The sequence below is a fragment of the Diabrotica undecimpunctata genome, chromosome 6 (assembly GCF_040954645.1).
Source record: "Diabrotica undecimpunctata isolate CICGRU chromosome 6, icDiaUnde3, whole genome shotgun sequence".
NCBI lineage: Eukaryota > Metazoa > Arthropoda > Insecta > Coleoptera > Chrysomelidae > Diabrotica > Diabrotica undecimpunctata.
Genome location: NC_092808.1, coordinates 108146979 through 108160131, shown reverse-complemented (window position 1 = coordinate 108160131; position 13153 = coordinate 108146979). Strand labels below are relative to the sequence as shown.

The 13153-nt window shown below is 32.3% G+C and overlaps 1 protein-coding gene across 1 annotated transcript in view; it reads right to left on the bottom strand.

Moving 5' to 3' along the window:
- LOC140443710 (proton channel OtopLc-like) overlaps positions 1–12810 on the bottom strand; it is a 127996-nt gene extending 115186 nt beyond the window's left edge. The window contains exon 1 of the mRNA XM_072535093.1: positions 12537–12810. Within this exon, the coding sequence (XP_072391194.1) occupies positions 12537–12562 (26 nt within the window). The 5' untranslated portion in view covers positions 12563–12810. The remainder of the gene's footprint in view (positions 1–12536) is intronic.
- Between the last annotated feature and the right edge of the window lie 343 nt (positions 12811–13153).

The window sequence follows — 13153 nt, the reverse complement described above, 5'->3', positions numbered from 1 at the left end:
ACAAACATATGGTACCTATCCACTAGTCCTTACACGCTGGTACAGTTTCAGATATCACAACAATATGGTTCAGAATTTTGAAAACCTGCACAATGTAATAGAGGGTTTCAGAATTCGTGAATTTGTATCATTAATAAATGAAAAATGAAAAATTAACCAATTGTTATAACGCAGACTGTCCAGAGCGGCAAAAAGAACTATTAACCACAATAGATATGAATTTTATTACAGAACAATTAATTTTACAGCGAAAAGTAAAAGGAAAACAAACACCAAGAAGATAAAGAATTTCCTGGCTGAAAAATCTATGTAGGAGATTCAACACATTAAACAAATATTTGCAGAGCAGTAGTGTGCAAAGTACAGATTACCATATTGGTCGTTAACATCCAAAACGGGTAGGCGATACAAGAATTGACAATGACAAGAAAAGTATGCTGAAATAAAAGAAAGGACATGTACATAACGTAAAAATTAAAATAAACAATATCATTATCATTGGCTCTACAACCTATAGTGAGTCTTGGTCTATTCTAAGATCAGCTTCCATTCCTTTCTATCCTCCGCCTTGATTTTCCAATTTCGTTCCAGATATTATTGTACTTTTAGTCGCCAAGGTCAATGCTACGATCTTAATAAACATTGAAGACTACGACACAAAAATAAAAAACATTTTAAATGATAGTACATATCAAAAATCGCATCAAATACAACAACGTATCCTGAGAGAACTGCGAAAGGCAAAATACAAGCGTCAAATAACAAGAAAGAACAACAGTCCCGGCTCATTTCACGAGAAAAGTCATCAAGATATCCAAAACTTTACGATTTACCCAAAGCACACAAGGCAGGGCTACCATTACTACCAATAGTCAGCTCTATTGGATAATCTTTACAACCACCAGTAAAATTTCTGGCTGATTAGCTACAACCCTACGCAGAGCAAGCAGACTTTTACGTCAAGAACGGAAGTCACTTTATCAACAGTATAAAGAACGTTATGCTCGAACCTGGACACTTATTATTCACCAATGTTACAGTTGAATAATCATAAAAAATTATGCGCAAAACATTTTCAATACCACAGGATACACTAAACTTGACTTGCATACAATATGCAGATGATATCTGCATATACATCATGCAAAAAAGTTATGAAGGATGCACGGAAGCTCTTGAGAATTTTGTGTTTAAGGTAAGTACATGGACAACGAAAGGCAGATATCGAGCACAGTTTATTTATTAAATCTTGCTCAAGTACTTTCGCTCCTAGAGCATCTTCAAGGGCATCTGAAATAAGCCAAAAAACGTTTTTCAACTGAAGAAAATTAATAAACTTCGATAAAAAACTCGGACAAAAAGTTGATAGTTGATAATAGCTTTTTATGTAATATAACGTTTTAGACTTACTTCGTCAAATTTGGCCTATCCAACATTCTACTGAAAATGTCATATACATAATAATTATACATTAACACTACACGACACAACGACAAACAGTTTAAAATTTTAAAAACGGCGAAGCTACATATTGGTGGGCATCAGGAGAAAGAATGGCTCCTGGTCTTAACGGAAATGTTAAGGTGACATGTGACATATGACAACTTGGATGGGCAGTCATAATCATGGTGATGTGATCTGCACATTTCAAAATTCTATGAAACTGAACATTGACCAAAGGTCTAACTGACACTACTATAGGAAATCAACTGACGAAATATGAAATTATATAGATTACTTATATACATATCTTGACCAAAAAACTATTTTGTTGTTGTTGTTAACAAATTTCCGTTCGAAGCTGTCTAAGAAAATACCAGCTGGAAAAGGTGATAATGGAGATCACATCGCTAAACCTGTTGGTTATTTATACATTTTTTTATTAAATTGGATTAAAAACTTTATTGCAGTTTCACCTCGTGGGGGACCCAGCTCGGCTGTTTAGACTATAAAGGATTTTAAATAAATTTTTTGTTTAGACTTCCTGCACTAAGTATACCCATCAAGAATTTATTAATTTCATATTTTGATTAACATTACTATTTTATTATTTAACAATTTACAAAACTAGCTTGCTCAGGTTCAATTGATCTATAGTTTTCGTTGATTACACTTTCCATATCTCTGCGTGATTTAGATATACCATCTACACAGTTGTATATTTCAACATCTCCCACTGTTGGTCAGTTGGTCTTGAGTAATGCTTTGACATTTTAATTTTATGGTTCTCCCATTGACTCTGGGTTTAATTGAACTATGTGGATTATACCCCATTTATACACTCTGCTTTCAATTTTGATTTTTAATTCTTAGTATTTCAATTTCATAGTTCGTTTTCTTCTTTTCTACAGTATGGGTAGTTCTTGGTAGATCCTTTTATTGTAGTCAACAACCCACTATCTATTAGATTGTTTAGTCTATTTCTTGCATTCATACTCTACGTACACTTCAGTTGCCCTCAAACTAACGCCTTTAATTTTTACAGACAGATTTGAGTGTGAGATCTGGATTATGCAATATATTTAAAGTAATCTGTATAATTTCATATTTCATTAGTTGACCTCCTATAGTAGTGTCAGTTACACCTTTGGTCAATGCTCATTTTTATAGAATTTTGAAATGTGCAGATCACATCACCATGATTTTGACTGCCCATCCAAGTTATCATATGTCACATGTCAACTTAACATTTCCGTTAAGACCAGGAGCCATGCTCTCTCCTGATGCCAACCAATATGTAGCTTCGCCGTTTTTAAATTTTTAAACTGTTTGTCCTTATGTCGTGTAGTGTTAATGTATAATTATTATGTTTATGACATTCTCAATAGATTGTTGAACATGCCAAATTTGACGAAGTAAGTCGAAAACGTTATATTACATAAAAAACTTTTATCAACCATCAACTTCGAATTTTTTATCGAAGTTACCTAATTTTCTTAAGTTGAAAAAACGTTTCTTGGCTTATTTCAGATGCCCCTGAGGATGCTCCAGGATCAAAAGTACTTGGGCAAGATTTTATAAATAAACTGTGCTCGATATCTGCCTTTCATTTGATTAAAGTTCATTTATTCCAGCATTCAACCTTATATCACTTTTTTTTATTATTGTACATAATCAGGTTGAATAATAGAGGACTCAAGAAATCTTCCCGTCTGATCCATTGCCAGCTTCACTATGATCAGATAGTTCTTCTTCTACTGTTACGTTTATTGTGTTGTTTTGGTAGATATTTTCGATAATGTTTCATACAAGAAGTTTAGCTCGGATAATTTTGAATAAAAATGTTAATGAGCACTTTTTATGTAGAATGAACCGTTCTCTCAGAAACAATGTTGAAGCGACTAGCGATTTTGAATGTCAGTTATGCGAGCAAAATCAATTTTTTAATCAAATTTTTATTAACTCGACGGTAAAAATTCGACATCTTTTGATCAAAGTAACCTATCGACAAAAATTAAAATGGGTTTTAAACGCCAAAAGTACAGCTTTTGTATACAATTTTTTCAAAATTATGACATTCATTTATAACATAAAATAAAATTTCAAGTGCCTTATATTTGTTGCCAAAATTTAAAATCGAAATTTCATGTTATAGGTTTTAAAGATAAGGTTCTTAATAGATAAAGTCCATAGTGAACGGTCAATGGAAATGATAAGTTTTATTGATCTAATGAGAATCGTAGAAAATGTCAAAAATTGCACAACGTTTATTTATTTAACAGCTTTATCGAAACTGACTTTATTTGTGGCAAAATGTAAATCTTGCATAAGAAAGCTGCACTCTTCTCCTTTAAAACGCTTTTTGATTTTTGTCGATAGATTACTTTGATCAAAAGATACCGAGTTTTTACTGAACGAGTTAATAAAATTAAAAAAAAATTATTTTGTTGAATTGAATCGCTGGTCTCTTTAGGCGTTGTTGCTGAGAGAACGATTTATTCTACAGAAGAAGTGCTACTAAACATTTTTGTTTAAAATTATCTTAGCTACATTTCTTGTTTAAAACTATTTTTTCTACGGCGTACAGTTTCTTGGTATATCGACGTTTTAAACCCCCCTACGAGAGGGGTTTAAAAGGTATGCCTAGAGGTAGGAGTGGCAAACTTTTTGCATTGTTTTGGGGTCTTAAATTAGATATTCTCAGCAAAATTCAGTTTGTTCGTTTTTGGAAATTCAGTGGCATTTTCGTCTCTGACTACTGAACTATATAATACAAAAGAAAATAATATTACGTCGAACCAATAATGTCTATAACTAGTTAATTGTTTACATATATGCAAATATTTTAGCACATTAAGTGTTTAAACAGACTAAAAAGTTCCACAATTCACACAAACAAAAATAGTATGGTTATTACCAGTATAGCTTGTGTAAGAACATAACAAGTTTTAAATTAAATTTAAAGTAATTTTTGACTGCACACATTTTCTATTCAATTGAAGAATCTCTTCCATTTTATAAAAAATGTTCTTTTTGTTGGTTTGTCTAAATATGGTTACATATACTGTATTTGTCTAAAATAAAATAAAGTATTTAGTTATTTATTTATTTATTTAAAAAATAAACATATAAATATAGCTATCCTGATAATAACGTAAATTATGGAAAAAAAGAATACGACATGGAGTTATATCTACTTAGAATTTTATTGCGTTATTGCGTTAGTGTTTCTAAGAACTAGGTGAATTAAACAAATTGTAGTATGTAGGGACAAGTATTTAATAAAGACCTGAAATTTGTACTTCATAAAGAAATGTACAATGTTTTTTGTCTGTACACTCCTCAAGTAGGTCTCAGTAAGAATTATTAAAAATCTCTCTCTCTCTCTCTTTCTCTCTCTCTCCCTTTCTCTCTCTCTCTCTCTCTCTCTCTCCTAAGGCGCTACAACCCAAGTCGACCCCTGGCTTTCCCCAGCATCTGCCTCCAAGCATCCTTTTCCTTGGCTGCTCACCTCCAGTTATCTAACCGTTCTACTAGGTGTTCTGTTATTATCCATTCTTATTAGGTGACTTGCCTAGCGCAATCTTTGTAATTTTGCATAATTTGTTTGTCTGTACACTCCTCAAGTAGGTCTTAGTAAAAATAATTAAAAATCTCTCTCCCTCTCTCTCTCTTTCTCTCTCTCAATCTCCCTTGTCGGTCCTTGGCTTCCCCCTACATCTGCCTCCAAGCATTCCTTTCCTTGGCTGCCGTCCTCGAGTTATCTACGTTAAATATCTCTTTAGCACTGGTCCTCACTTCGTATATTCACCTCTTCCTTGGTCTTCCTACTGGCCGGCGTCCCACCATAGTTCCACTAAGCGTTCTACTAGCTGTTATGTTATTATCCATTCTTATAAGGTGACTTTATCATTATCATCCAGCCTTCATTTATCATGTCCACTGCTGGACATAGGTCTCCCTCCTTCATTCTTTATGATTTTGTGCTCTTTGTTATCAATCTTAGGTGACTTGCACAGCGCAATCTTTGTTATTTTGTATAATTTGCTATAGAGGGCTCTTTCTAATATTGGTATATCTCATGGTTGAACCATATTCTTCACATATCATTGTCGCAAGTGGGTCCCAATATCTTTTTTTCAAAAATATTAATAAAGAAAATCTATTTATAGTCAATTAGAAGACACAATAGACACAAATGATTCACATGTTGGTCAATGTGGATGATATAACGCAATATATGAAAGACTCTGCTTGGGAACTATAAATTATTCTGGAGGTATGTTGGCATTAGCAATATTATTGGATATAGCGATTGTTAATACATTGGTTCGAAAGATAGAAGATTAACTTATTTTATAAAAAATGGATTTCGTTGCAAAAAAAGAAAATATACATAAATTTAAGGACTACAAGATAATAGTCAGCAAGACTTTTATCTTCCAACATAAGTTCTTTGACTTGGACATTAAAGTAAGATTCGAAACGAAACCAAAATATCGAAAAAGGTTTAAAAAAAAATCAAATGGTAGCTTTTGAGAGAGGAGAAAAATATTGATTCAGATCAAAAATACTGAAAGAAATAAGCCGGAATATGATCGAAGTCCTAATGCAGTTAGGAATCATGGCTAGTATTATTAGAAATATAGCAATTAAAGGTTTTAAAAAAAACCACAACTCAGGACAATATTGTAAATAAGTTCAATTCTAAACTTGGTCTTACACTTGACAAAATGGTTTGGAAAAGTCACATTAAAAATGTAAAAGATACTTGCCAACCAAGCATGAATATTTTGATGACACTGTCGAACATCATCTGGGGCAGAGATACGGCAGCTCCTCTACGAATCTTTTCATCATAAGTTCGATCAAAAATTGACTACGGCTTAGTGGTATATAACTCAGCCCAGAAATCTATTCTTAAAGAACTAGATTCAAAATGGGACTGCGAGTTGATTTGGGCGCCTTTAGAACAAGCCCCATACTAAATATATGCAGCGAGTCAAAGCAAACCTCTCTAGAATTTAGAAGATATTTTTTAAGTTTGTCGTTTGCTTGTAAAGTTCTATCCTCTCCAGATAACCCAGTCTACCATAACGTTCATAATAATCATTTCAGTTTAATATGACTTCGAACAAAACTATGAATACTACTCACACTTCATCTTACGTCGGATATTCCAGTGTTGTCAACACATTTAAAGATCCAACAAAAGAACAAGTTATAGTGCTTTCCAGTATTGAAGGAACTAATGTTTATGACTATATCATAGCCGTTCAATAGTTGGTCCACATAACGTATCCTTCGCTTCCAGAATTGCTAACAATAGAATACGTTTTATATCTTTCATCAAAAAATGCAGTTGATTCACTGCTTCATTCTCAAAAATATGTTAATATAAAAGAAACTCAAGTAGACATAAAAAGACTTATCTCTCCAGCTCAAAGAGTAGTCATATCAAATGCTTGTCTTACTGTTCCAAATACGTTAATTGAACAAGAACTACATCAGATGGGTATAAACTCCGTGTTAAAAATGACTTTCCTAAAAGTAGATATGCCTGAAAGCGCATACAACCATGTCTTGAGTTTTAGAAGGCAAATATTTATTACATCTTTAGACAATATGTCTATTCCTGATTTTTTCATTATCTCTTATGACAATACTTTAGGATTTAACTGTACAAAATGCAAGACTATTGGTCATCAGGCAGCTGAATGCTTCCCAAACCCCACTACGTCTAATGTACACTCAGAAACTTCTCAAAACATATTACCTACAGTAAATACATCTAATAACCAAACATAACTACACAGTTCTGACAAAGCTAGTTCATCCACTGCTAGTGCACACCCAAAAACTTCCCAAAACACATTAATTACAATAAAATTCTTTAATTACCGAACAGAACAAATTATGAAAACTGACGATAATCTGACAGAATCCGTAAGTAATAGAAATGAAATATCTTCCTTAAAACCCCAATATCATCAACCTCAAACAACATCAGAAATCCTACTCCAGTAGAAATAACAACAAATCCAATTACTACAAACGTCCCTAATCAACTAAAATGGTTCATCTCATCTTCTCCAGACATTAACGAAAATATCCCACAGACCGATTCACATATATTTACTTCTCCTGTAGTAAGCAAACCAAAAAAAGTCAACCAGAAATTCCCGCAAAGAACTTTTACTTTCACTGGAGTCAATTAAAGACAAAATAGAAATAAGATCACCACCGTTTATCCTAAAGTATAACGAAATATGTGACTTTCTAGAAAACACAATATATGCCAAACATCCTGAAATAATTTCAAAAGATTACTCGAATGAAACTGTCGAGCTAATTGAGATCCTTAATTTTGTTTCACGGTTATACCCACAATTCAAAATTAAAAATAATATAACTAGATTCAAAAAGAAACTAAACCCCAATTATATCTCTTCCACGAAAGAGACAGATGAACAATTATCTTAGGCAGAATTCTAACATGTCCAATTCCTTTTTTTGCAATGGAATCTTAATGGGTTTTATACCCATTTAGAACAGTCAAAACTTTTAATAAATTAATTATGCCCAAAGATCTTATGTCTTCAAGAAACTCATTTTAAACAAGTTAATATAAATCTTTGAAATTATCAATGTTTTCCAAAAAATAGAGTAGCACAACAGGCCAGTGGCGGAGTAGCTATCTTATTAAGTACTTATCTCAAAGCTGTAGCAGTGAGTATTACATAAAAAAACATACTAATATATGCAACATTTATTTACCACATCCTAGCGAGCTAGTCCTACAAGAACTAAATAACCTTCTTGATCAAATTCCACACCCAAAAATAATTTTAGGGTATATGAACTGTCAATTGGTAGTGACCACTATCTACTAGAAACCACATTCAAAAGCAAAAGAAAAGAAATAAAAAGAAATGAGAACATAAACAGAAAACACAAAGAAATAATAAAAATTTATAAACTAAGGGAAGAAACAACGAAAATAAGATACTCAGAAGAACTAGAGAAAGAGATGGACAATGAACATGAAATAACAGAAACAATAGAAGAAGAATGAGGAAAATTTAAAAATACGATGATAAAAACAGCTAAATCAATGTGTGGAACTACAAGAAATATCAACAGAGGAAAACGAACATCTTGGTGAAACGATGAAGTGAAAAGAGAAATAAAAGAAAAGAAGAAATTATGGAAAGAATACATACAAGATAAAAGACAACAAAAATATGAAAATTATAAGAGACAAAGAACAACAAAAGTTAAGGAGATAGTTAAGAAAGAGAAAAAGAAAAGTTGAGAAAAAGTCGGGGAAAAAATGGAAGAAAACAGCACAGAAAACGTAAAATTATTTTACAGAACACTGAAAACCCTAAGAAGCAACAAAGAAACGAAACTGAAACAAATAATGAACAAGGTAGGAACAATAATAAACGACGATAAGACAATAGTGGAAAGATGGAGGGAACATTTTCAGCTGATACTGAATGGAAATCAAGCGAATCCAATGCAGAAGGAAAGCCACAACAAGAAAGTATCCATGAGAAACACGGAAAATCTAGAAACTATAGAAAAAGAAGAACTAGAAGAAGCAATAAGAAAAATAAGGATTGGAAAAGCACCAGGAAGCGATGAAGTAACACCAGAAATGATAAAATATATAGGAGTAAAAGCAAAAGAAAAATTGTTATACATATATAACCTAATATGGAAGAGAAAAGTAATACCCAGAGAATGGACAAATCCAGTAATTATACCTATATACAAGAAAGGAAACACCAGAGACTGTAGGAACTATAGAGGTATATCACTACTATGTGTAGCAGCAAAAGTATACAAAACCATAATAGAAAGGAAAATTAGAAAAGAAATAGAACATAAATTAGAGGACGTACAAAGTGGATTCAGGAAAGGACACAACACACAAGACCATATATTCACCATGCAACAAGTAATAGAAAAAACCTTAAAGAAAAATAAAGAAATATATCTGAACTTTATAGATATGGAAAAAGCATTCGACTCGATTAAAAGAAAAGATATATGGGAAAGCCTAAAGAAGAAACAAGTAAGTGAAGAACTGATAGAAGCAACAAAGAGTATATACATGAAAACAACAAATACAGTAAGAATGTTAAATATACAGTCAGAACCATTTGAAACAACTCAAGGAGTTAGACAAGGGGGAAGTCTCAGCCCAGTGATATTCATAAATGTAATAGATGAGATAGTGAAAGAATGTAAGAAAACATTCAAGAAATACTGCATCGGTTGGAACAGAATGCAAATGATAAATGCTGAGATGCGTATATTTGCAGACCACATAGTATTAATTGCGGAAACTGCAGAAAAACTGAAATACAACTTAGAGAAATGGAACCTAGAAGCAAGCAAATACAACTTAAACGTAAACAAAGAGAACACTCAGATAATGAAAATATCAAGGAAACAAGGGACGGAAGATCAAATAGAAGTAATGATAGACCAACAAAAAATAATACAGACAAATTCATACAAATACTTAGGAACAGTAATCAACAACAAAGGAGACATCGAGAACGAACTTAACAACAGAATGGAAAACACAGGAAAACTATTCCAAGCACTAAATAGAAGATTCCTTAATAACAAAGAAATATCAACGAAGACCAAGATGACAATATACAAAACAATATATAGACCTACAGTGACATATGGAGCAGAAAATTGGATATTAAACAAAAGACATCAGAGCAGAATTCAGGCAGCAGAGATGAAATACCTCAGAAGAACGATAGGAGTAAAAAGAACTGATAGAATCAGAAATAAAGAAATAAGAGAAAGACTCAAAATCAAACTGATACTCGAGTCAATCAAGGAGAAAAAATTGGCATGGTTCGGACATCTAACCCGGGTGGACAGTCATAGACAAGTAAAAAGAGTGTGGGACGTCAAACCAATAGGGAAGAACAGAAGAGGAAGACCCATTAAAGAATGGAACAGTGACATCTCGCAGATACTGCAGAGTAAGGGTAAGACTTGGCAGGAAGCAACACAGATGGTATCCAATAGGAAGGAATGGAGAAAGTTCGTTAAGAGCTAGGACACCTCAGTAGACTGTCAAATATTGTAATTTATTGAATTGTATTTTAAACGGCCCAACACCGAAAGGTACAAATGGGTCTACTGATTAAGTAAGTAACAGTGACTCACAGTTAAGTGACAGTGAACTGTCATGATTCTGCATGGGGAAGTTTTAAAACAGACAAATACGGTAATCTAATGAAACATTTTATTGACTCTTCTGATCTACTATTACTTAATACAGGGGAACCTACCAGATTTAACTCCTGTAACGGCTCTTTTTATAAAGAGCCTTTTTTGTAAAGAAAATTCTTATAGCATATCGATACCAACAAACTGCAGTATACTCACAGGTGAGGCTACAGCTATTTTGGGAGCCCTAATCTTCTTCGAAAAGAGTAGAACGATGAAGTACATTATCGTAACAGACTCATTCAATACATTACTGGAATTGAAAGAAATATATACCAACAACCTTATTATACAGAATATAAAAAATGAACTAGAAACATTCCGATTATTAGGAAAGAAAGCGGCTTTTATTTGGGTATCTTCACATACGGGTATTTATGGCAACTGGCAAACAAAAGTCGAATGAACTCAAACCATACTGCAAAATTGAAAACATATCTGTACACCGATCTCAAGAACCTGGATAAAATCCACTGTTCTAATACATGGCAAAATCATTGGGAAAAATTAGGTATAAAATTAAATGTAATTTGCCCAAAAATAAATGCTGTCCTGGAGACTCCTTCAAACAGAAGAAACCAAGTTATTATTAACCATCTAAGAATTGGCCATACTGCCTTAACACACAAATACCTAATAACAAAAAACCACTACTTATCTTCTCCAGCTACTCTAACCCACTGACTTATACATATTCTGCTTGATTGTCCTCAATTCATAGAAAAAAGAAGATCTCATGGATTCACAGATGATGATCTCAAAACATTTCTCACCAAAAACATTTCAACAGTGTTAACCTATTTAAAAGACATCAAGTTATTCAATGGTATTTAATGTAATATTTCTTGTATTTGTTATATCCACTAATAACCCTGCGCGGTCGATGTGGGTTTGTGTTTAAATAAAAAAAAAAACTAAGAAATTTCATGGCGTATTTTAAATATTTCAGGACTTTAGTGCAATGAAAAAAGGTTCATAATTTTATGTTTAAAAGCACTCAGTTCCATGCCACTTAATTCAAGGCTTGTATGAGATTGTTTGAATGTTTTTTTTTTCAGTTTAGAAGTCCACATGTGTTGGGACTACCATATATGCCAGGTGGTAAGGGTTACCGGGTCAAGTAGATAGGATAAACATTACAGCATTACATCAAATGTACAGACGACTCGCTGATATACAGCCAGATTAGAATGTCGTTAATATGATAGTACGTCTGTTAAATGGACACTAGAGGCCCAATATGTATGTGATAAATGAGAAGTAAATGTTTTGTATGTTTTAATCGTTTATAGTTATATGAAAATTCAAATTTTCAGACATCAAATCTAATTATTTTTAGAGATAATTCTAATGTGATCTTTACATGGAATGGCTGGTATTTCGTTTAATACTGGTGGATATATTATTGACGCAACATGTAATATCAATTTATATCTTAGTAAGTGATTACTATCTCTAGTCAACAAAATGTGTGGTTATATCTCACACAATGTCAGTATTGATTATAAGTAAAACCTTTTTCTATTATTATCATGCAATAAATAACGAACAAAATGAAATATTTATGCAAAGTATGTACATTTTTCCAAACTACCAACTGAAAAAATATTTTTGAACACTCTATAATTTTAAGGTGAAAAATTCTGTAGTCGTTTTGCTCAATATTTTATAAAATAATCTCTACTCTTGTTGTAAAAAAGTTATACATAAATCAAACTTAATACCTAATACATAATATAAAGCAACTTTGGTTATATAAAGGACATAAAACCCTTAAAAATTCGCAAACAACTTCTATATCTCCGAATTAATATAAAACGCCTTACCTGGTTTCTTCATGCACGGTGTCCATTAAAACTCTTAATTATATTCCTTTTTCCCGTTTCCCGGGTGGCTCGTAACTTTTCTTTATTAAAAACTTTATCCGAAAAACAACGAAACTCTAGACCGTTTCCGTAGAAAAATTATTGTTCTTATAATTTACGAAAACAAGCACGTAAAATAGTTTCTGGGGAAAAGTTTAGAGCCGCTCGCGAAGATATACCTAAAACACCCAATGTGAGACCCAATGATAATGTTTTAATTTTAATAAATTTGACTCGGGCTCTTATGCCAGCAAATCCTGCTGCGAACTGTTTGTGCTAATTGGTAAAATAATTGGTAATATTTACTTTGCAAACTTACTCTGTTTGTTTTAACAATTAATGTGCTAAAATCTTTACTTATGTGTCCAATGTAAACAATTAAATTCATATAGAAAATATATGTTATCTATTCGACGTAATGTTGTTTTGTTTATTATTAATAGATCCAAAAAACATGTAAAATCAGGGAGCTACATATATATATATATATATATATATATATATATATATATATATATATATATATATATATATATATATACTCTCGTACTACCTAGACATGGCCTGTGGTGGACAAT